Source organism: Equus asinus, chromosome 2 (genome assembly GCF_041296235.1).
Source record: "Equus asinus isolate D_3611 breed Donkey chromosome 2, EquAss-T2T_v2, whole genome shotgun sequence".
NCBI lineage: Eukaryota > Metazoa > Chordata > Mammalia > Perissodactyla > Equidae > Equus > Equus asinus.
In genome coordinates, this window is record NC_091791.1 from 15724590 (window position 1) to 15750578 (window position 25989).

The following is a 25989-nucleotide window of genomic DNA, read 5'->3' on the forward strand; positions in this document are numbered from 1 at the left end:
GGTTTGCACCGCAGGTGAGGGGTGTGTATTGTTGCAGCACGCTCAGAGTGTCGCAAGATTTTGTTTTTGTTTTTATTTTTCTGATTAATCACTGAAAGAGAAGTGATAGAATGAGAAGAGAAGATAAGAGAAGGGGAGGTCTGGGATGGAACCTTGAAGAACACCAACATGTAAGAGAAGGCAAGAGAAAAGGAACCTGCACAGGAGCCTGGAGAGAAGCCAGCAGAGAAAAACAAACAAAGATAACCGAGAAGAGGTGGAACCACAGAAGCCAAGAGGAGAGGCTATTTCAGCAAGGTGGGAGGGGTCAAGTAAGATACAGGTGGGAAAGGCCTGGGAGAATCCCACCAAAAAGCTGTTGGTGATCTTGGAAAGAGTGGTTTCGTGAGAAGTGGGGGCAGAAACTGGACTGCAGCGGGTTGAGGAGAGCACGGCCCCTGAGGAGATGCAGCCACTCCACTTTAGAGGAGTTGGGATCTGAGGAATGAGGCAGGCCAGCGCCTCAGTTAGACAGGGCTGTGTGGCCCCGGAGGAACAGGCCGTGTCCGTGCTAATAGACTGAGCTGGGGAAAGAGCTAGATGAAATGGGAGAAGAAGTGGACAAATGACAGAGTAAGGTCCCCAAAGTGGTGGCCTTCAGAGCACAGGTGAAAAGATAAAATTAAACAGAGAGGTCAATCAAGCAAACCAGCACATATCTGAACAAAACAGCTGTGCTTCCAAGAAAGACACAAAAGCTTTTGTCTCACAATTAATCTTAAACTCTGGGGAGAATTTTTTTTTTTTCCACTAGTGTGCAATCACTGATAAGCTACACCCTTGTATGGAAGTCGGGAGCTCTGTGGAGACACACGTAAATATAGCAGGTAGACCTCAGACTATATTGATCTGAGGACAGGGCAACTAGATAAAAAATTAAAAAGAAAAGGCAACTAGTCCTTCCAAGAGGTGGGAAACAGGGAACCCTGGATGTGTGGTTCTGGGATATCTCAGGAGGAAGGTCAACAGAAGGGAGAAGAAGTATTAAGTTGAACCTATTAATTGACCTGAGATGTGACTCCTACTGGATGAGTGAGAACGGAACCACTGGGGATCCCGGTTTATTACTGTGGTATGTATCTGGGTGCATGTGTGTCAGCAATGAGAGAGTAATCTCTTCTCAAAGAAGGGAAAACATGGATGCTGTTTATAGATAAAAGGAAAGTAAAATTTTGAATCAACTGAGTAACCCCCATGCTATAGTCATTTATGACAAATGCCTACCAGTTACAGATAATTACTATAGACATGGAAACTTATGTACATCTTAAAATCTATCATATTAATTTTGTTTTTAACTGGTTTTGTTATAAAGATTTTTGAGGTCTCAGTTCTTTTGTTATTTCAAAACCTAATCACTTGGAAGGAATATAGATCGCAACATCCAAACGACATAAATTATTTGGATGTTTAGAGAGCCTTTAAAATTTATTGTTTTCTATTTACTCAACAGTATAATTCACTTGGCAGGAAAAATTAGAGCTAAATAGCATCTGATTTTTGAAATAAGAATCAAGGAAAACAAAATCTCCATGAGTTTATTGTAACCTAGAGCGGATTTTTAATGCATGTATAGCGATGTTCTTCTTTAATTTATGGCTGAAATGCCCCACAGTCTGTGTAGGCCCCATGAGGCTCCATATTCATAATCTGTGCCCATTTCTTCTGTCCTCTGGGCTTGAAAACTTAGAGCAAAGGGGGATTTTTGCCACTCAATGACTTCAGAGTGAAAATATAATTTTTATTATCCTAAATAAGAATGGTGGTGGAGGACTGGAGTTGGAGCTGGGATCAGAGAGCTGGGAGGAAAAAGAAATTTTAAGCAGGAAAAGCCTGTTACACCAAGAAATTGCAGAGGCAAAATACTTTAAACCCAATTTGGAATTCTTAACTATTTTTAGAGAAAATATTTTAAATTGAAATTTGGAATTAATGCGTATGTGTGTCTGTGTGTGTGTTTACACAGAATTGCCATCTGTTATTTTAACAAACAGAAAATGTACACCTATTATATGCTTAGTTCAGTCTAATGAGAGTAACAAGTGCATAAACAATTACATGAAATATAATATTTGTATTTTCAAATGTAATAGAAGCATATTTCAAAGAGTGCGGGAAGCACAGAGAGTTAACCACCTGAGGAAGAAACATTTGAGATGAATCTTGAAGGACGAAGAGCGGATGCTTAGGGCGGGGGGCAACAGCACGTGCAAAGACACAGACAGATGAAAACACTTGACGAAATGTGAAATGTTGCTCTGACAAGCTAAGAAACTTTAGGCAGCGGGAATCCTCAAGCAGTGGAGTGGCAGGGCCTGTACTGAGAAAGATGATGACACAGTCAGTGCTTGTGGAAGACTGGGCTGGGGTACCAGCCAGGGACGGCCAAGATCCAGGCAAGACGTGGAGAGGACCTGAGCTAGGACAGCAGCCAGCGTGTGGAGAGGCACAAAGCAGATGAAGGAGACGGGAGACCGGCTGACTGACTGTCAGTGGGAGATGCAGAGGAGAGAGAGGCCAGCCAGCTTGTGGATAATGGAGCTGATATTTTGATCTCCAATCACTTGACTCAGTTGGTTTGGAAATCAGAGTGTGGGGAAGAGATACGGTTAATTATCATCCTCAAACACCTAATTCATAGTGTATACTTCATTCTGCAGCTTATTTTTAGACTTAACAGTATATCCAGGGGTAATAGTCAAAATTTTAGCAACTGGATTGGCATGGGCATGCCCCTTAAACAAACCAATTCAGCACTGCCGGCATGCACTGGGTGAGCTGTTACACAGAAGGACATCCTTCCAGGACCGTCAGTGGGACTCGAACTCTGTCCTCGTATTAGTGGTGTGCAATCACAAAGTATGGAGTCTGTCACAGTTCGTTCAGCCGTCCCCTACAGGTGGACGATCACAGTTTCTATTACTGCGCCACCACAGATAACGCTGCGGTGAACACCGTTGAACCTGTCTACACACTCAGGCTTGAAAGCCCTTCCACCTTCTGGTGTAGGGGAGTCACGGTCCCTCCCACATTACACTTGCTTCTGCTACTTCATTCGGTGCTCAGACACTTGATGTTGTGTGTAAACAAATGCGTAAACAGGTTCCAGGCCCCCATCCCGGGCAGGCTTACCGGTTATCCTTCCAAGGCCTGGCATCCTTGACCCAGCTTCCCCAGCCAGGTGAGCTCCCAAACTGTGGCCAATCAGGTGCACTTTAGAAGGGGAATATCTGAATTTTTTCTGATAGGATTTTTTTTTTAAAAGAAAACAGAACAAGTATTTTTAAAACAGCAGTCTGAATGGGTTAAATGTGCTTAAAATAAAAGAGGAGCTGACATATTCTCCCTCTCACACACAGGATGGGACGGGTAGAAGGACAGAGTGGCCTGCACGTCCACCCACGTCTGGCTGAGTGGAGAGAGCATAAGGCCGACCTGCAGGAATGCCTCTGTCAGAGCTCTTCTTGTGCTGAGGGGCCTCACGGTCTTCAGGAACAAGAGGACAGCCCAGTGACAGACATCTGTGGCTTCCAGCCCACGCCCATCCTTCCTGAGGCCCAACCCTTTGGGCACACCCCCAACACAGGTCAAGGCAGCTCACGCCTACGCTGTTACCTGCCTCACCTGTGTCTGTTTCCTCCAGGTTAAGGTAACTCTAGCAAATGTCTGGGATAGCTTTGGTTTTCAAAGAGGGGCTTTTAAGAATATTCACAAAGAGGGGCCGGCTCGGTGGTACTGCTGCTAAGTTTGCACATTCCGCTTCTCGGCGGCCCCAGGTTCACTGGTTCGGATCCCGGGTGCCGACATGGCACCGCTTGGCAAAAGCCATGCTGTGGTAGGGGTCCCACATATAAAGTAGAGGAAGGTGGGCACGGATGTTAGTTCAGGGCCAGTCTTCCTCAGCCAAAAGAGGAGGATTGGTAGCAGTTAGCTCAGGGCTAATCTTCCTCAAAAAAAAAAAAAAGAATATTCACAAAGAGACTACATGCCTAAGAGTTCTCACACACACACACCTCTTAATGGGGAACAAAGGAGCAAGGTTTTAGTTTCAACTAAGTTTCAGGCTCTCTTCATGATAATAGTGAAAATCAAGCAATTGCCTTCACTTGGATAGATTAGTCATTTGATCGAATGTTCCATTTTTTTCCACCAGTAATGACAGTATTCTGTGCTGCTTTACAGGAGTATTTTCTCTCTCATTTACATGTGAATAGCTGCCTGGGAAGGGCTCCTGGTCCTGAGGGCCCCCTTCCTCCACTGCCACCATTTTAAATCTCGGCTTTCTCTATCTTCCTCCACAGGCTGGGATCTGAGATCAGCTCTGAGCGCTCCTCCCCTTCAGCCTCCTCTCCTCCTTCCCCGGCTGCGTCATACCCCCTTCCCAGGCACCTGATTGCCCCAGGGCCAACCCAGGTGCGGACGTGGCCTAGTTTCCCTGTGATGAGATGACAGAAATGGAGGCAGAGAAGACTCCCACCTGTCCCTCAGCCGCTCCCTCTGCGGGCCTGGCTTCTGGATTATTCCCTAGGTCCTCTCCCTCCCTTCCCCTTGGGCCTCCAAGCAGCTGGGTCAATTCAATGAACGTTAAATTCAGCAAAACTTCTCCCTTGGGTTCAGCAAATATCCCCTCCCAGCTTTCTATAAGCCACTGTTGTTTATTTCCTGGTCCTAGAAGAGCCCACAACTCAGGCCCCAGGATGACGAAGAAATTCACAAAAGCTTAGGGCTGGTTTCTCTCTGAGGAGATGAGTCGATTGCATCCTCTGTGTATAAACACTCACCAGCAGCTCCTCCTGCGCTCCAGCCTCCCCTGACAGAGTGGGAAGAGCAGACAGAGAGGTGTGGGGGCAGGGATGAGTATTTGGCTCCTGGACGCCTTCTCCAGGGGCTGTTTCCTAACTGCTCTCAGGGTCCAGATCACCTCTCCTGGCTGCCCGTCTAAATGAACCGCCCCTGGCCCTCTCCATCCCACTGCTTTGGGTTTTCTTCCCAATACTTGTCCCTCCATTCTGACAGAGCAGAAACACCAGCTCGCTCACTGTGCACCTTCAGTACCTAGAGCACTGCCCAGCCCACAGCAAGTGCAGAGCAAAATATTTGTTGAATGAATAAGTGAACCCTCTTTAAAAATCCGGAAGGGTTATAAATCTTTAGATTTTATTTCACTGCATTTTAGGGTGGGAAATTACTTTCTCTCACGGTAGAGCATTTGCAGATTTATAAATGTCCTTCATAAATAGCAAAGTCTATTTGATTCTTTTAGAAATTGTGTAGGTTAAAGAGTGCGGCCTGGACCGGCCTATAGACCTCACTAATTCACCACCACGGATTCAATTTCTGTGGGAAGATGCATTTCACGCTCTAAACAAATAGGGTTTGGAAGATGGAAACAGTTTATAGTCATTAAGGATAGGTTTGCAGTGTGGTGGAAACTAACCCAGGTGGCCCAACACACTGACCGAGGCAGTGACCTTGGCCCGAGGGGGGACATTTGGTGATGAGCCTGTGAAGGGACACTGCCACCAAGTGGTGCTTCGTGTAACCACAGGCTCTTCTTCCACGAGAAGTAACCTCCCTTTTCTGGCTACCATACAGGAAGGCTTATTATTTCACATGTTCAGTGCTTGCATAAACTGATAAAATCGCCCCAAATTCTTGGTGTTATGATACAGAACCAATTAAACATAATTTTTTAAAAGATCAACTCTTCTTACCACAAGAACATCAATAAAATAAGCCACCTCTGCACCAACCACTCGGAGATTGTTTACGGCATGGATATATTCCAGCGAACCGTTAATCCAGTCTAAATTAATGCAGTTCACATCTTCCACTTTCAGCAACACCTGGTACAAAGAATTATTGTAAGTATTAAAGAATTAAGGATTAAAGAAAACCAAAGTGCCAAAACAATTGATTGCATAATAAGAAGTAACACTAGCAGGTATTGAGAACATACCACGTGCAAGGTCCTGTTGTAACCCTTTTACGTACACATAGTAACTTATTTAATCCTCAGTTACAGATAAGGAAACCGAGGCTCAGATAAGTTAATTAACTTGCCCACAATCACAGGGCTAGTAAGTAGAATTATGACATGAATTCAGACAGCCTGACTCCCTTATACTTTATAACATTGTAAATAATTATTTGCTTACTATGTTAGCAGTCTATTAATCTTGAGTATAAGAGAGGAAAATTAAATTCATGGAGTGAACTTGGAAAATTTTTTCCTGAAGTTAAACAAGAAATTGATCATACTATCCAATCTTTTGTCAAAGGTGAGAATTTAGCAAAGAATAATTATAAAATGTGCTTCTTTTATAATGTGTGAAATTAATATAATAAGTGAAAATAAATGGGAAGTGGGTAATTCTACTTGAGGCCTTGGAACATGGACAATGGGGATAATCAAATGGAGGATTTCCATAAATATGGATTAATAGCATGCGAAGTACATTCCCATTAAACATAAAGCTTTCATACTAGTGTAAAGACCAGTTTATTCCCATCATACATTACACATCACTTGCTGCCATTTGCCATCTGTTTTCCATCCAGCTATGTTGATACGGGTGATCTTGTCTGTTCTGAAGTGCGAGGCTTGGATAGTTAAATAGTTAACCGCACTGATCTCCTGTTTCAAGTGAAAAGAGATTAGGTTAAAACAATAACTCAAAATTACTTTACATTTAGTAGAATTATTCTAAATCTACTCAAAGTCTTCTGCTAAACATGATTTGAACAACCTTTTGTGTTGTGTTTTGTCTGTTTTTTTTGAGGAAGATTAGCCCTGAGCTAACATGTGCTGCCAATCCTCCTCTTTTGGCTGAGGAAGACTGGCCCTGAGCTAACATCCATGCCCATCTTCCTCTACTTTATACGTGGTACGCCTACCACAGCATGGCTTGCCAAGCTGCGCCACGTCCGCACCCGGGATCCGAACCGGCAAATCCGGGGCCGCTGAATCGGAAGGTGCACACTTAACTGCTGCGCCACAGGGCCGCCCCTTAACAACTTTTTAAAATACATTTTTACCAAAGAAATAGTTACCACGACATACTGTAAAAGTACCAAGAAATTATTAATGCATTATAAAGTTCAATATACAAATTTAATCATGAGGAAAGGAAGTAAAAATGTTTGGTTTTAAGGCAATGTTTGTGAGACAATGTTGGGTCAGTTTCAATCAGAATTTCAGTAAACCTTACTTGTGCATAGCACTTCTCAGCTGTCAGTATAGTTCACGGGAATTGCCTTATCTGAGGCTTGGAAGCATGCTAAGGGTAGCAGAACAGATTGTCCAGCCCACTTTATGAGAGAGGAACAGAGGTTAGAGTCTCACCACATGAACTACAACAGCGTGTTAAAGATAATTTTACGTGATCAGGTTCACTTTTCTTTCGACTTTCTTGTATTTTGTTGGATTGTTTTTACAACCAAACTCTCAAAGACTTCAGAAGTCATTTCGTTAATAAGAAAAAATTAAAAGGCACAAGGATAAGCAATTCTATCGAGAAAGAATGAAGACTCTCGTCAGCAAATAGAAAGTCTGACAATGGTGAGTCCTCTAACAAGAAAGCAGCACATTTAGATACTTATGAAATTCAAATGAAGAGCCTGTTACTAGCCATCTGTGTTTAATAGTAATATACAGTTAATCATACAACTTGCCGGCTAGTTAAAGCATCTCCAAGACAGTATGCACAGGATTATGAGAATCATAAGCTGGTTACATAGTAATTATAATATAGCTAACACTTGTATCTGTCTATATGCCGGAAGTTGTTCTAAGCTCTTTATAGAGCAGCTCAGTTAACCCTCACAACACGGTGAGGTAGGCACTAATTTTACAGATTAGGAAGGGGCACAATGAGAGGTCAGGTCTCTTGTCCAAAAGTACTGCAATTAATGAGTCCTGGAGCCACAGTTCAGACCCACGTGGTCTTTCTCTGAAGTCATGTGCTTAAGCACCAGGCCCTCAAGTTGTGATCTGATCAGTGTTCTCCACGGAGAGGGCCCAGTCTGGATGTGGGATCCGCTGAGGCAGGTAATAAAATCAATTGTATTCAGGCTTTCTAGGAATCACTTCTCTGCTAAATAATGGAATCCAAGTGCAAAAACTTTTCTCCATCTATGTATCTAAAAGAATTCGGATGCTCCAGCTGGAGCCCCTTAAACACCTGCTATATTCCTGTTTCCACACCAAAAAAGCCTACTTTGGAGAGGGAATTTAGTGGAAAAAAATTAGTTTAGTCTTTCCCCATCATAAGAATAGTTTGTAGAAGTGGGACCTCGAGGAAGCCTTGAAGTGGCAATCGGACAAGTACCGTGGGATCCGAGCATCCTCCATTTTCACAAACGCCACTGAGGAATTTAATAAAGTAGGAAAGGCAGAAAAAATGTTTTTGTTCACTTCACATTCAGTCTAGCATACAGCTCTAAAATGGCGTGCTAACCTAGAAAATGGGAAACTCCAAATAACACCATGGAATCAAAAGAAGACAACTCGAATTCTGCTGCCACAAGGATAGAAAATAAAAAGGGTGTCAGAACAGAACATGTTATCCAGAGAAAGGGCTCATTCAAGTATCAGTATTTAGGTGGGTGCTCTGGCCTTTTCTCTTCACATTCTTATCTTTACTTGTCATGGAGCCTAATTGGTGTGAGATCAACCCATTCCACAACTGCTGACCATTTTCCAAGTGACCTCATTTCCAGTCAGTCAAAAACAGTCACCAGTTATTTCTGTTCTAGCCTTGACACAAGCTGCAGGCACAGAAACTACAGTAATTATGCAAAATGTGCATCACCACTAGTGACGGCATGAGCCATTCTAGATTAAGGACTCCTGAATTCCTGGGGGATGTGGGTTGGTCTTATTCTTGCAGAAATGTAGCTGAGAAGACCTATGATTCTTAGAACACCAAGTTTATTGTACCACATTTACCCTCGACAATTCTTCCCACTGAGAGAACGATATGTTAAACCATCGCATAGTTTACTTCTGCTTTCTCATAAACAAAGGCAGTCAAATTTGTGCAGCACAGCAGGTGGGTCAAGCCTGGAACACTCCTTGGATTTAGTAGTGCACCGTGACTCATCCTATATCCTCACTGTTGTTAAAAAGCTCTTTAACAGCAAACTCTCGGGCTTCCATCCATTGCAAAACTTAGGTAAAGATCTGGTTTGTCATACACAGTTCTTTCCAAATGGAAGGGAGTGGGGAAGACATGAGGAACATTGTGTTCACGGTCTCTTTATCAGGAAAGTACTTGGTTTCTGCTGTTCTCTTCACGGCCTTTAGGGCCTAGACTCGCCTAGACTAGTTTCATCACCTTCCGTGTTAGTGCCTGCGCTATACAAGGTTCAAGTGCAAGGTCACTGTGCAGAAGGGGAAAGGACCAATGAGTCCTATGAGGACTGAGGGCCAAGACTGGCAGATACGGTTAGTCCTGAACGGACACATACACCCTGCGAGTCCTAAATGGACAGAGAAGCTGCCCAAAAACATTCCCACTCAACATAGACTCTCTTCACATTTTTAGAAATTATGGTAAAATATACGTAACACAAAAGTTACCATTTTAACCATTTTTTAGTGTACAGTTCAGTAACATTAAGTCTTTCACATTGTTGTGCAACCATCACCACCATCTTTCTCCAGAACTTTTTCATCACCCCAAACTGAAATTCTGTACCAATTAACAGTAACTCTCCATGACCCCCCGCCCAGACCCCAGTAACTACGACTCTCCTTCCTGTCTCTACGAAATGGCTATTCTAGCTTCCTCGTATAACTGGAATCATGCAATATTTGTCCTTTGGGTCTGGCTTATTTAACTTAGCAAAATGTTTTCAAGGTTCATCTATGTTGTAGCATCTGTCAGAATTTAATTTCTTTTTAAAGCTGAGTAATATTCCTCTCTGCTTTTTGACAGTTATAAAAATCAAACTTTTGAGGACAGTTTCTCTATGAGTTTCTCTATACCTAAAAGAAAGGCTTTCCTTTGTTCTAGCTAGTGCCATCCCCTACAGAATAGATGGCATGTTTCAGTAAAGAGTTGTGTGTCCATATGCCTGTGTGTGTCTGGTAAGTGGACAGCTACAGAGGCAGAGCAGAAGGCTATCTTGGCTGGTGAGGCCACCCCGTGTGTGATGGATCTGATGGAAAGCACACCTCAAGGTTACGCATGCAGGAAGAGACTGGAAATGATCTTGCATTGGGAGTGCTCCTTCTCTACGCCTTTCTCTCTTGTTCCCTAAATAGGGGTGCTCCCCCCAGGTCTGATATCCTGTTCTTTTCTCTGTCCCTTACATCATATCATTCTTTGGGTTTCAACTCTGACCTCCGTGTAAAAGACTTTTGAATCTCTTTTTCCAGCTCTGGACTGCTTGCTAAGCTAAAATCTAAACTAAGACCCAAATCTCCAATAGCCTGCCCAAACCTCAACTCTCCAAAATTTAACTCATTCTCTTTCACCCCAAATTTTTCTGACAAGAGGGGGCCATCATTCTTCCTACCACTCATGTGGAATCTCAGGACAGTTTATGATATTTACCGTGTCAATTTTCTATTATCATACTCACTCTTATTACTCTGGTTCAGGCTAGTCCCCCATGTCTGAACCAAACTGCACCATAGCTTTCTACCCAACACTGTCAAATAAAACTTTCAGTGATGATGAAGTGTCCTATATTTGCACTGTCCAACCTGGTAGCTGTTGGCCACATGTGGCTATGAGCAGTTGAAAGGGGGTTGGTGCAGCTGAAGACCTGAATTTTTATTTAATTTTAATAGACACACGTAGTTATAGCTCCCATGTTGGACAGCACGGTACTAAATGGTCTGGCAGTCACCTCCAGACTCCCCCAGCTCCAGGCAAGAAGGTACACTGCAGCCAGAGCAAAGGTCCTAAAGCCTCTTTAAAAACTCTCAGTGGGGCCTTTGGCTCACAGGATGAAGTCCGAACTCCACAGGAAGGAGTTACACAATTTGTCCCTAAGCTACTTTTCTAACTAACTCCACATCTGAGGACTTCCTCTCTGACCCCTGTCCACCTCAACATGTTGTCATTCATCAAACATGCTCTACAGTTTCTCTCTTTGACATATTTGTCCATGTCATTTTCCTGTCTGTCTCTGCTTATGAAAACCCTGCCCATCCTTCAGGACACACCTCAAATACGTGTTCTCAAAGCCTTTCTTGGTTCCCATCCTCACCCGCAAGGGGAAGGTAAGCCTGAGCTCCCAGACTCTTTTATTCGTATCTTCCATCACAGACCATAATTTGTGTTGCAGTGGAGGTATTCGTGTACATACCCTGTTCCCTCTAACATAATAAACTCAAGACACTGTCTTGTTTATTCAATTTAATGCATAATAGATACTGTTGCTTGTTCATAGTCTTATACCTTGAAGGCTCTCAAGTAACATATGAACTGAATGAAATATCAAGTTTGCCTCATATGAAACAACATATTCTGAGCAATCTTCATATTTAAATACTAGGACAAATAATACAAGAAAAAAATCTAGCTCACAATAGTCAAAAGAAATATTTGCCATTAAATCAATAGGTTCCTGCTTCTATATCTAGGGCTACGGTCAGCTTACCTGATAGGCTCTGGGATTTCGTCTAGTGTAGAGTAGAAAGCGAGTGTTTATCTCCTCTGGAGACCAGGGTAAACCTGCCAGCTCCCTTGACAAAGTCCCCGTCCATGGTAAACCATCTCTAAAGCACCCCACCCTTTCATAGCAAACTTCTTTTCCTGCAGAAAAAGATGGAGTGTCATGTCAACCAGGCCGGAGAGAGTCTGTGTTTCTCACTATGAGGGTTAATTGAAATTAGTCTTTAAGTTAAAGAAATCTGATTCAGGGAGATTCTCTTCAAAAATGCTCTCCTCCCCCCTTCTCTCCCCCTCCCTCCCCATATTATGACCGTGACCTTGTGGACTGCAATGCTGCAGATGAGAGTAAATGGGCTTTGGAATCAGACATTCCTGGCTTTGGGCAATTATTTTACCTTTTTTGAGTCTGTTTCCTCCTCTGCAAAATGGAAATAATATCTCTTACCCTACAGCCTTGTTATGAAGACGAACTGAGCTGTGATACAGGAAAGCCCTTGTTAATGGGCCTGAGACCTAAGATGGAATACTGTGTCTCCCCTGAACTTCTGCCTTTTCTTATTAGAGTGAAAGCTCTTGACGAAAGGGATCTTTGTGTCCCCATGATGTGGATTAAGGCTGCCCCAGCTAGAGAAGCCCAAGGTGACCTGGCCTACATGCCAAACTATATGACCCAGTGGACTTTTTTTATGGTATGAATTAGGACTGCCCCAGGGAGAGAAGCCTGGGGCATCCTCACCTGCATGCCGATCTATATGGCCAGATTCGTATCTAAAGTTATATGACCGCACAATAACCAGACCCCATCTGCACTGAAATCATTTAATGATTTTTTACATCATCTTTTCTTTTTTCCAGTAAAAATAAGTCATGTACCCATGCCTTATAAAATTAGCCCTAACCCTCAACTCGGGGCAGCAGCAGGAGCTCTGACTGCCCATGGGTCTTGTCCCCATGCAGCAGCAGCAGGAGCTCTGACCGCCCGTGGGTCCTGTCCCCATGCCAGTGGGGGCAGCAGCAGCTGCTCTGCCTGCCCATGGGCCCTGTCCCCATGCTATTCCACACTATTCTCTAAATAAAAGAGCACTACTGCCAGATCTTGAGAGTCTAAGAAATCTTTCTTTCGACTCCTCGGCTCACCGACCCCGCATCACCCAGAGCCTAGCACCATGCCTGGCACACAGTAGAAGTCTAATGTATGTTTTCTGAGAGTGCAAATGAGATCAAAGTTTCACTTAGTTCTAACAAAGTTTCTTCTTTCCAGAGCTCAATTTACTCCTCTCTAAAATGAGGGGCTTTGGGGAAACTGAATCATCATCATTCTGTCATTCACTGACTCTGATTGATCCTTTCACTATGGCCTCTCATTGTCAGTTTCATTTAATACTCAGAGAGGATTGAAAACCCCCAAACAAATAACTTTATTTCATTCTGTTTTGTCGAGGAATACTTTAATTTATTCAACCAGGATTATAATTTATAATTATTATTTATTCAATATATTTTTGAACTATTTATTCACTTTATTGCTATTATTTATTAAATTGATTAAAATGTATTCAATTTATGATTATTCATTAGTATTGGTTACTTCTGTTCGAAGACTTGAATTTGAGGATTTTCTTTTATCACTTCCAAAAAATACTAAATCTTTGACTCTCAAGTCCACCAGATTTTAACTTCAAAATTTTAGGAGATTTTGCTTTTTCTCCATTGCCTAAGAATGAGATTCCACAATAAATTTAAAGAAGAGAGAGGATAAGGAATTAAAATTATGTTTTTAATCAAGGGAATGTTTGTACATTAAAAAAAAAAAATTGTACAGATGACCAACATACCCTGCTCATCCCAAACCCAGCCCTCCCCAGAGGGATCTTGCAGATCCTGCGGTTGCCTCCATATGTGTATAGAATGTGCCTATGCTGCCAAGTTTCGATGGATCAACTCTAGTCACACACGATCTGTTAACTTACTGCAATAATAACTAAGGGTTTAACCCACCTATTCCTTGAATCAGCCAGGATCAGGGCAAGGAACAGAAACCACGCTAGTTATTTTAACTGTGAGAGTTTAATATAACGAATTGTTACTAATCAGGTACGGGAGAACTGAAGAAAACAGGGACCCTGTAGCAACTCAGAGGTGGTAACTGCAGGGAACAGCTGCCAGCGCGAGGGTTGCAGAAAGAAAAGGAAGAAGTCGAGCTATTTAAATATGGAATCTTGGGGGAGGGGCTGCTAGACCCAGGGGACAGGGTGCGGTACTCCAGAGCGGGGACTCGCGCTCCTGAGGACCGGGTGCTAGCTGGCTGGAGCTGGCATCTTTGAGTGGGCACCATGCGTCTGGTCTGGGAGTACTGGAAAAACTGCAAACCGGAACCCACTGCTGCCACTGGAATGCCTGTTTGTGCCGGAGTGCAAAGCCAGTGCTGGAAAAACGCAGAAAGGACCAGCCACAAACGGGAAGGAACACCTCCCTTCTCCCTCCTGGAGCCTCCGTGTCTCTAGTGTCTCTATTGACAGCGCCTGCTGGGGAGTGGCTGAAATGGTGAACCGTGTTTGCCACGTCCCAGCCCTGGCAAAGCAAGGCCGGCTTGAAGCTCCATAGCCGGGCCCTGCTGCTCTCTGCCGGGTCCCAACTCCTCCTCCCGCACAGTCAATAACACTGTTTGCAGCTCCTTTATTGGCCTCTCTCTGTCAGTCATGTGGCCAAAGGTGGGGCTGTAGAATCCTCTTTGAGGGAGGGAGAATGAAGAATGTGGAACAACAGTACGATCCACCGCCAGGGGTCTTCAGATGTAAATTTTTATGTGAAAAGCTTTGTCATTTTAACTTTGCATTTCTTTAATTCTCTACATATCTGAATATCTTTTTGTGCATTTCTGACCATTTGCCCATCATCTGTGGATGAGATCTTCATGTCCTATGCACATTTTTCTGAACTTTGTTCTTTTCTTATTTATTTTTAAAAACGCTTTGAATAGTAAAGAGATTTGCCCCTTTTCATCAGATACTTAGAAAAGATATTCTGGTTTGTTCATATTTTTGTTTTATAGAGTTTACTTTTTGTCGTATAGAAGTTCCACATTTTATTCAACAAAATGATCAATCTTTTCCTTTATGGATTTAGGATTTTGTCTTGTTTAGAAACGTCTTTTACTCCAAGATTATTAACAATTTCGCTCTGTTTTCTTTCCGTACTTACATGGCTTCGCTCTTTTACTTTTAAATGTTCATCTGTCTGGGATTTATTTTGGTGTAAAGAGTAAGACATTCATCTAGAATTCCAATTCTCTTAGCATGAATTTATACAAAGTATAATCACTTTAATATCTTCCGCACCTGTGGTTATTTCCCTGTGTTTATTTAAATCTGCCATGACAGTTTTCTAATTTTTTTAGTTTTATTAAGCAACCACCATATACATTTATCAGTTAAATTGTTTTTTCCTGATTTTTCTAATGCATTAACATCTGCTTTTATTTTTATTAATTAAATTCTTCCTTCAACATTACTTGTTCTTTTTCTAGTTTCTTCAGTTCTTGAGTCATTATATTTTGATATATTCTTCAATTGAAGTGTTTTATTTCCTTTTTGATCTAAAAGTTCTTTAAAGGAGCATTGGAAGTACAGCACATTACATGAAGCTAGCTTTAATTGGTTAAGAAATCATATAAATGGGCATATTAGTTCATATTTTCCTAATTTCCACTTTCTAAATGAGTCATTTCTCTATCTTACTATGAGCAGCCTTTTCCAATGACATAGAAAAGCTGGAAAATAGATCATTAATTTATTCAAGAAATATTTATTTGAGTATCTATTATGTGCCACATATTGTTCTTAGCACTGGGGGTTCAGCAGTGGGAAAATAACCCTAGCTCTTATGGAGTGCATAGTCTAGTGAGAGATGGGGACAGACAATGAATGCAAATAAATAAATAAAATATGGTGTATGTGAAATAGTGGCAGATGCTGGGAGAAACACAAAACAGGGCGGAGTGAAAGTGCCTGTGTGTTTCGGTGAGGACGGGTTTGCAATTCAAATAGGGTGGCCAGGGAAGTTCTCACTATAAAAGGTGGCATTTGGATCCAGACCTGAGAGGGGTGAGGATTTCGGGGTGGTGAGGCAGGTGCATGCAGAGGGAAGGGAAAGCACAAGACTCTGTGGGAAGGAGCCTGTCTGGTGTGACTGAAGAATTACGAGGCCGCCCAGGCTGGAGCTGAGGAAACAGGGAGGAGCGACAATTCCATAACAATTTATTCTGCAATTTCAAAATCTAAAAATCTCTAGGGAAAAAAAGTGCAGTTTTGAGTTTTTCGTTCATTTGTTTTTCAGTTTGCAGCAAACTCACTTGGTAGCAAAAACTGACCTAAGCCTGTCTATCTAGACTTTATCCCACTTAATATGAATACATTTTACTACAGAAATGAACGTGTGGTTGTTTATGGGTGCTGCCTGAGAGTCCTCTGGGGTTTTTGTATGATACAGTATACCAACCATAGTCTCTTTTTAAACCTCAAAACATCTAAATTCTGGGGCGCATCTGGCCCCCTTGAGTTTGAATAAGGGATGGTGGACAAGTAGCAGGGGATGATGTCAGACAGGTACCAGAGGCACCAACACCTGGCGGATCATTGGAAGGACTTTGGCCTTCACTCTGAAGCGAGCTAGGAAGCCACTGGAGGGCTCTGAGCAGAATGGTGACACGGGCTGACTTAGGTTGGCTTCTGTGTTGAGAATAGAGTGACACAGGCCAAGGGTAGAGGCAGAGAGACCGGCTAGGAGGTTGTAGTGGTAAACTAGGTAAGAAAATGGTGCCTAAAATCAAGGTGGTAGCAGGGGAGGTGGTGAGTAGTGGTCAGGTTCTGGATATATTTTGGAGGAGGATCCAAAAGAATTTGCTGACTAATTGGCAGTGAAGTGAGAAAGAAAAGTCAAGGATGATGTGAAGGGTTTTGGCCAAAGCACCTGGAAGACTGGAGTTGCCATTAATTGGGGATGGGGAAAACTCTGGGAAGAATGGACCTGGAGGTAGAGATCAAGAACCCAGTTTTGATATATAGATTTTATATGAGATAGATACCTAAGTGGAGATGTCACAGAAGCAGTTGGATATATGAGAATGGAATTCCTGCGAGAAGTTCAGCTGGAGGTATGAATTTGGAAGTTATTAGCATAAAGATAGTGTTTAAAGCCATGAGTATGGGTGAGATAACCAAGGGAGCAAGCAGGTAAAGAAGAAGCACCGTCCAAGGACTGAGTCCTAGTACACTCCATCATTAAGAAATCAGGAAGTTAAGGGGGGGGGACTAGCAAAGAAGACTGCCAAGAAGTGCTCAGAGAAATAGGAGGAAACCCAGGAGACTGTGACATCCTAGAAGTCAACTTAAAACCATACTGCCGGAGGAGGGAGCCATCAAGAGCACCAAAAAACGGGAAGTCCAATTAGATGAGGATGGAGAATTGAACACTGGCTATTAACGTGGGGGTGACTGGTGACCGTGACGTGTGTAGTTTCAGGAGTGAAAGCCTGATTGGCGTGAGTTCAGGAAAAGAGGGGAAGAGAAATGGGAAACCTTACACAGACAACACAGAAGTGGAGTTTCTAAGACGCTGTTTTAAGAACCTGCTGCTGGGAATGATCCAGTAGAGAGGAAGGAAATTGGTGAAGCAGGAAAAATAAAAGAGAGTATTGTTGTGTATTGTGTATCTTAGCAGGTGAGAGGAGATGGAGTCTAAAAGATAAGAGGAAAGGTTGGCCTTTGTTGGGAGCAAGAACAGCTCTTCTGTGAAAGAGAGGACACATGTGTGGGCAGATATAGGCAGGTAGCCGGATTGGAGTGGTGCTGGGAGCTTGTGGAGGTTCTCTTCTCTTTGCTTCTATTTTCTTTCTTTCTTTAAAGATTGGCACCTGAGCTAACATCTGTTGCCAATCTTCTTTTTTTTTTCTTCTTCTTCTTCTCCTCAAAGCCCCCCAGTACATAGTTGTATATTCTAGTTGTAGGTCCTTCTAGTTTTGGCATGTGGGACGCCGCCTCAGCATGGCCTGATGAGTGGTGCCATGTCCACGCCCAGGATCTGAACCAGCGAAACCCTGGGCCACTGAAGTGGAGCGTGCGAACTCAACCACTGGCCAAAGGGCCGGCCCCATCTATTTTTTTATTGAAATAGGAAACAAGGCCATCAGCCAAGAGTGTTGGTGGGCAGGGAGGTGTTGGAGGTTTGACTAGGGCAAGAAGAATGAAATAACCCAGGAGCCTGGCAAAATGAATGGGCGGGAAGGGAAGTAGAGTACAATGGCTTGGCAGCTGTAGGGGCCACTTCAGTTTAATAACCGAGAATTCACAGTGAGACAGTCAGCATGGTATGTGTTTTTCTCCAGGCACATCCAGCTGCACAGATGCAGGCACAAAGAGGGTGAAGTGTTGGATTTAATCAGGGCTGTGGTTAAGCCAAGTGAAGCAAGAGCACAGAGAAGTCCAATGTGTATCCTAAGGAGTGATTATGATTGACCATGTGGTTTATACTGGGGAGGGAGGGAACTGAGGAGAGAGCTGCCAAATAAAAATTTTTTTTAATAAAGCAGTTATATTTTATATATATATATATGTTTCTACTACACACATATATCCATTACATAGCTGCCATAATTTAAAAAAATTGAGTGTGCGTCACATTTGTGTTATTACCTTTATGGCACTCTTAAATTTGTAACATTTGCATTCGGTGCATTTGCATTCAGTCTTCTGGTACTTGCCATTTTACAATTTGTGCTTAATTCAATGAATTTCCAAACAGGTTATTCCCTATTGATAATCAACTATTTCCTTTGGGTTCTAGGGAAGCTTTATCAATCACAACCGTGTCTCCAGAGCTTAACACAGTGCCTGGCACTTGGCACGTGATTGTATTTGTTGATTGAAAAAAATGTATTAGCATCCTTGTTTAGAGAGGATTTTGAGGGATAGCCTGTGAGTAGAGATGGTAAAGAGGGTGCTGAACTCTGGAAGGAACAGATGCCACCCGAGAAGAGAAAGTGACAGTACGAGAAAATAGACCAGAGCAGACTTCGCTCACTTCTTAATTCTGTTCTGGAACTCATCAGTCTAACTGCTTTCAGCATTCAATCAGGACTGTCCTGCAGCTGGAAAATAGAGCACAGTTCCTGGCATATACTAAAACTAATGGTAGCTCCATCTCCTTCCTTTTTTTATCCCATAGAGGAGAGCTAGAGGGCAGGGACTGAAAACCACTGAAATTCTTTGATTCTATTTTGGTTAAAACATATCAACTAAAAAATAAAAATATATATATATATATCAACCATCTTGTCTTGTGCTTATAGACACACTATTGAACCACGGTGGTAAGAACAGACAAAACCAATAGCCATTTCATAGGGAATGCATAAGGAGTCGACAGTATAAAGAGCACAGTCAATGAATATTGGGTCAATGTGTAAGAAATGTACACAGACCAACATCCCTTCGCAAAATCATGACCCCAGAGGAAAAAAAATCAACATGGAAGTTCCAATCATCATTCATCATTCATTCATTCATTCATTCAAACATTTATTGAGCATCTACTGGGAAGTCAGGTACTGAAATCAGAAATATGTATGTATTTTCTCATTTACAGCTACATACCCGTCTTAGAAGTGAAGAAATTGAGACTTCAATGGCTAAGTTACTTGATCAAAGCTAGTAACTGGCAGAGCTGGGAGCCCAGTACAAGACCATCTAGCAACCTTTTTAATAATTGTTAACATTGTAAATGAGATGCTTCTCAAATGCTCATCGGATTGATACTGTATTATGCAGTTGATGCATTTACTTTAGATAATTTTATGACAAACTGAAATATAAACAAAGTCTATATTTCAAAGTCCATGTCAATTACATTTTGGATGTGAATGTAGTCATTATTTTTAAGGAACTTATTGTAAATTATGAGTCTTACCTGTTGACGTGCTAAGGAACAAGAGTGCAGCAATCCAAATTCCAAACATCTAAGTTGATCGACAAAACCACATAAAATCTTCTGGAAGATTTTTACTTATAAAGTCTCCTCACTATAAAATATGAAGCAGTTTTTGTGAAAATGACACCACTCAGTGTTTAAGTTCTAGTCCAGAAGAGCATGGAGCTCCACCACTTTTAATTCCTGTGCCCTATGAAGTAAACGTGCGCAGCCGAGACTCCCAGCTTCCCATTACAAGACATAATTAGCAGGGTGTGGCTTGCATTATGTGATTGGTAATTAGACCTTCTAAGATTGTGCTGACCCGTCATTAGTAACACTTTGGTTAAGCACAAACTGAGTCACTCTTGAAAGTTAATTTAAGGCTTTGGGAAGCCAGATACACATTTTAAAGGTAATATTTTCCCAAACCAAGATTGTACACTTTGAGTATTTCTTCCTAACATATTTCTGAGTGTAAATATCCACTTAATACGCACTGACTCTGCTAAAGTACGTTATGAGTTAAATAGTGGATGAGGCTAATCTGCTGGTCTCACCTGTGTGGCAGTCTAACCCAGCAGTTGCCCTCACCTACTCCACAGCCCAGCCACCTGGGTACAGTTCTGGCTCTGCCGCTTATTAGTAGTGACCTTGGGCGAGTGAGCCTCGCTGTGCCTTTCCTCACCTGTAAAATGGGGATAATCACGGTTCCTAACTCATAGGGTCCTTTATAGGATTGAATTACTTATTACATGAATAGTACCTAGTATATAGTAAGTACTATATAGTAGTCCCCCCTTATGCGCAGTTTCAGTTACCCAATCAATCAAGGTCTGAAAATATTAAATGGAAAATTCCAGAAACAAACAATTCATAAGTTTAAATTGCACGCCATTCTGAGTGGCACGACGAAATCTCACACTGTCCCTGTCTGTCCCACCCAGGATGTGAATCATCCCTTTGTCCAGTGTATCCACACTGTGTACGCTGCCCACCCATTCGTCACTTAGGCGCCATCTCCGTTATCAGATCCTGTCACCTTATCCTAGTGCTTGTGTTCAAGTAACCCTTATTTTACTTAACAATGGCCCCAAAGCTCAAGAGTAGTGATGTTGGCAATTCACATATGCCAAAGAGAAGCTGTAAAGTGCTTCCTTTAAGTGAAAAGGTGAAAGTTCTCAACTTAGGGAAAGAGAAAAAAATCATATGCTAAGGTTGCTAAGATCTATGGCAACTTTTATTACAGTAAATTGTTATAACTGTTCTATTTTATTATAATTTATTGTTGTCTATCTCCTACTGTGCCTAATTTATAAACTAAGCTTTATCATAGGTATATATGCATAGGAAAAAGCACAGTGTATACAGGGTTCGGTACTATCTGAGGTGTCAGGCATCCCCTGGGGGTCTTGGAACGTATCCCCCATGGTTAATGGGGAACTACTTTATTGTTAATCTTATTACTGCCATTTTCAACTATGTTAATGGTTATAAGAGCACGTTTATGTTCATATATAGCTAAATACGCCTTCACCTCATTGTACACAGGCTTCATAATACACTTTAACGTAACGCAAACTTGCCTTCTCGGCCACGACATTAACTTAAAGTGAGGAGCAATTCAATTCACAAATATCCTCTGTTGGTTTCTCAATCTTTAAATGTTCATAGAAGATAGCTGAAAGTATTTCTTGGTTTTTCTTAATTTTTTCCTCTCACCGTAATAGCGTTAAAATTTTATAAAGTATTTATGAGGCATTCGGCCTTTTCATACAAACCTTATTACATTATGCAAGAATCAGATAAAGAAGAGATTAGGATAAAGAATAGTTACAAGTCTTGGGGGCTTTGTTAGGTTGAAATATTTCCTGGTACTCGGAGCAGCCAATGAACGCTGGCACGCAGACATGCAGAAATTAGAGAGCAGACTACTAGCAGCACCGAGCTCAGGGCCTGGCACTTTGAGTGTCCAGTACTACGCCATGGAAAAGGCACGCTCTAAAAGCATCGCCACTTACAGCTGGTCATTTTTCTCAAGTGGCATTTCAAGAATCAACGTTTTCAGCCACACATGTAGGATCAGCATGAATAGCATCACCAGCAGCAGTACCTCTCCGAAGACTGCATCTTACTCATGTCTGCATCCCAAATGACAAGCACAATGCCTAGAACTTAGTAGGTGCTTAACAAATATTTCTAAGTAAAAAAATACAAAGATCTACAATGATAATATAGGAATTTTTTTAAACCACCCTCTCTTCTGTTTTCACAGCACTTTTCCATAAATCTGCTATAGCACTTTGTATACAAAGTTAGGCATTTACCTATTAGTCTCCTCCCCTAGACTGGATCGTTCTGGGACAAGGACTGGCTTTTGTTCTTCTCTGGGCACCAGCATCTAGCAACAACTCTATCACAGCAGGCACGTGGTCAGTATTTGTTGAAAGAAAAAAAATTGCATTCGATTCCATTGATCTCATATCATTCAAGGAAATTCACACTCTAGAGAGATTATCACTCTGAGAGTTGAAGACTCATTATACTTAGCAATTATATTTAATGAGGATCAGATACGGGTGAATCCATAGATGCTTGCTGAAATCATGGCAGGTGTGCCTGAAAAATGTCACCAGGAAGAGTTAACAATAGCTTTTAAAAGTTCATCCCCAAATCAAAGCTGTGCTTATACATGACAGCACACCAAAATGAGGAAAAACAGCAAATCAGTTGGATTCTTGATTCAAGAGTAGAGAATAATTCGATTAATTTTGTCCCTGACATGATAAATTATTTTGAGGATTTAATAAGGCAGAGAACCTTTCAAGATGTCATAATGAATATTTCAATATTAATGTCAGAACCCTAAAGAACATGGCTGTAATTTTTTAAACCACTTTTTAAGCTACTTCTTAATGCATAGCTTTTTAAATCATCCAAGATTTCAAGGAGGCTGGCATCATGGCCGTTTTGGGGAAGCAAAGAAAGAAAGAAATACAGAGAAAAATACCTAAGTAACCTTAGCACTCATTCATTCATACACCAAATATTTGAGGGGCTACCACTTGCCAGGCAGTAGTCTGGTTCTTAGTGAGACATTAACGAACAAAACAGGCAATAAAGACGTTGCCCTCTTGGATATTACAATTGGGGAAGCAGCCAACAAACACAGTTTACAAGTAAATTATAGAGTATGTGAAAAGGTGGTTTAAGTGTTACAGAAAAAAAAATTAAAGCAGACTAAAAGAGACTGGAGAATTTGGGATTCAATTGGAGGAGAAGGTTGCTGTTAATCTGGGTGGCCCAGGGAGGCCTCGTTGAGACGGTGACATTTGAACAAAGACTCGAAGGAGGTGAGGGAGGTAGCTAGGTGACTCTCCAGGCAAAGGCACAGGGGAGGTAGACCTTGAGGCAGGAGTCTGTCTCAGGTCTTTGAGGAAATGCAAAAAGGCAGTGTGGTGAGAGCAGAGGGAGAGAGAGCGAGAGGAGTAGAGGATGAGGTCACAGAGGCAGGTGGGCACCAGAGTGGGTAAGGCCTCATTGGTCACTGTAACAACTTCAGCTTTTCCTCTCAGAGAAAAGAGAGCCATTGGAGTCCTCTGAGCAGAGGAGGCAGATGGTCTGACTTCCGTTGTAACAGGGTCATTCTGGCTGCTCTGTTGCCAATAGACTGGAGTAGGGCAGGGGTGGGGGTGGGGGTGCAGTAGGAAGACCAAGTAGGAGGCAATTGCAATGATCCAAACCGAGAGATTGTGGTGGTTTGGACCAAGAGGGTAGCAACGGAGGTAGTGAGAAGTGGATCAACTCGGAAAATGGTTTGAAGGTAGAGCCAAAGGGTTTCCTTTGTTATTATCTCTGTTTAACTTAGCACTCGAAGGATGGAATGATATAGGAGAGTCCTCAGTGCATTTTGCAGAGAGAGAGAAAAATTTACTCACTTTTTTTGGTTGTGTTCTCAAACAATGGATTGTCTCTCATGAGTACTGTCAGAATAACTCTTACGTTTGATAGGATACGAATTTTTTAGCTTGATTGGTTTAAGGAATGTAATTTTTTCTGCAAATTTTTGGAAATGTGTTTCTCAAATAGATTATGCTTCTAAAGTCTATCTTTTTAGTAAGGTTTGATTTATAAGCACATTTTGTAGTAATACACCACTTGTATGCAGACATCAAACAAGCATCTCATGTGGAAGCATGACCTCCACCGAGGAAACATTGCTGTAGACTATCACTCTGTGAACAGCAGCCTGCACTTAGATAGTCACCACATGCTTGTTAAATTACACACAATGGAAATGCACAGAGCAGCGACACAATTCAATAGAATTGCAAGTTACTCTAGAAGGCTACTTGAAGTTTCCAAGTAGCACACTTTTCATAAGAGTAATTTACTATACTGGAGTGTGGTATATTAAAATTACACTTTGAAAAATTAATTTAAATTCTCTCATATTCAGCAAAGAATTTGGAATAATATAATGTAGAAAAATATCACCACCAAAGAGGCAGTTGCATGGGAAGTAGAGTTTGTGCCTATGTTTAGAATTGGCAAATCACGTGTGGGACTTCATTGCAGTTTGAAAAGGCCTAAAATCTAGAAGCAGGCTCTCAGGAAGGAATATAGCATGGTGATTTGGAGCCAGGACTTTGAACTGGATCTGGATTCACAGCCTGGCAGGACCTCTCCAGCTGTGTGATCTTTGGCAACTTATTTAGCTTCTTTGAGCCTCAGGTTTCTCACTTGTGATACTGAGATTGCGTAGCACAGAGTGTTATTGTGAAGATGAAATGAGATCATGCTCGTAAAGACCTTAGCCTGGCATGAGGCATAGAGTGGACACTCGAAAAGTGGGAGCTATAATAATAATTATTATTTTCTTAGGTCCAACCCAGTCTCCTGTTATGTGTGGAGTGGCACTCAGTGAATGTCAGTGGGAGAGGCTGGGCTGCTTGTCCAAACAAGCCCGGGAGGAAGGCAGGACCAGAAAGGGGGGGGGGGGTCATCAATGGGTAAGTCTGCCGCGGGAGATAATGACAACAGGGAAGTCTGGACGTAAACAGCTTGTGTGGTTATGAAGGAATTGTGGACCTAACAGAAATGAACCACAGGGAGAGAGTCATAGAGAACAGGCTCATTGGGAAGCACAATGAAGTAGTCAGATATACGTGAGAAAAGGGATGATAGCTGGGTGGGGATTTCAGGAAGAAGAACTAGAAAAATGTGCCCAGGACAGGTAACACGAAAGCGACTTACAGGTGAGAGAGCAGAGGGCAGAGGCTGATGATTTGTCTCAGTGTGGATTAAACTTTTTCTACGAAGTTCTTGCTTCATAACCAACAGCATTCCTGACGTTGGCTGGTAGTTCTGTCATATACTTCCACCTATCACAAGGAAAACCAGAGTATAAGCAGGTTAGTGTAAATCCAGCCAAGCACATTTTAAAACAACTCAAATGCCCATTCATAACAGGATTTACCATGAGTTTCAAGGCTCCTCTCCAGTACAGGTGCTTTCAAGGCCCTGGAAGGGGCCTTAGCAGTGTTTCACTTTGCTAGGATATTTTGACTGCAATTGTTTAAGACTCGAGTCTCTTTCCACTCTGGCTTCCTTTCCATCATATTTCCCCTTGTGTGGGTGGTGCTGGAGTGGCAGTGGGTATTTCTGGGGTCCAGCTATGGGAGATTTAGGGAAACACTTTGTAAGAAAGAGTCTGACTCCATTATTTATTTATTTATTTTTTGAGGAAGATTAGTCCTGAGCTAACATCTGCTGCCAATCCTCCTCTTTTTGCTGCTGGGGAAGACTGGCCCTGAGCTAACATCTGTGCCCATCTTCCTCTACTTTATATGTGGGACGGCTGCCACAGCATGGCTTGACAAGCGGTGTGTAGGTCCACACCCGGGATCTGGACCAGCGAACCCTGGGCCACTGAAGCAGAACGTGCAAACTTAACTGCTTAGCCACTGGGCCGGCCCCTCTGACTCCATTTTTTGATGTTTGACTGCTGACTGCTTTGAAGCCTCATGGTGCCCTCTTTCCTTTCTGCCCGACATCTTGGCAAGCTGATAAGAAAGCCTGGGTGCTCCCTCCTTTGGCACGGGTGGGAAGTCCAAACTGTGCAAGCCCCTGCCACATGTGTGGGAACCCTTGCCCCAGCCCCACCTCCTAACCACCACAATACCCTCAAGCCAGTATCCTTTCTCTCCTCTCTCCAGCCATTTTTAGACCAGTGTGTGAGTCCGCCCTGCTCCCCGCAGAAAGACTTGTGATGGAAGTAATAAACCTTCACTAATCAGGGACTGTGTTAGATGTTACATGTACATTAGCTCATTTTGTTCTCACACTTACCCTGTAA

At 42.4% G+C, this 25989-nt stretch overlaps 1 protein-coding gene across 1 annotated transcript in view; it reads right to left on the reverse strand.

The window, feature by feature from the left end:
* The window catches only part of PNLIPRP3 (pancreatic lipase related protein 3), a 34479-nt gene extending 14587 nt beyond the window's left edge, over positions 1–19892 (reverse strand). The window contains exons 1-5 of the mRNA XM_014849268.3: positions 19632–19892; positions 11656–11810; positions 6557–6676; positions 5754–5885; positions 3172–3280 (exon numbers count right to left, since the gene is read on the reverse strand). Of these exons, the coding sequence (XP_014704754.2) occupies positions 3172–3280; positions 5754–5885; positions 6557–6676; positions 11656–11810; positions 19632–19680 (565 nt within the window). The 5' untranslated portion in view covers positions 19681–19892. The remainder of the gene's footprint in view (positions 1–3171; positions 3281–5753; positions 5886–6556; positions 6677–11655; positions 11811–19631) is intronic.
* Between the last annotated feature and the right edge of the window lie 6097 nt (positions 19893–25989).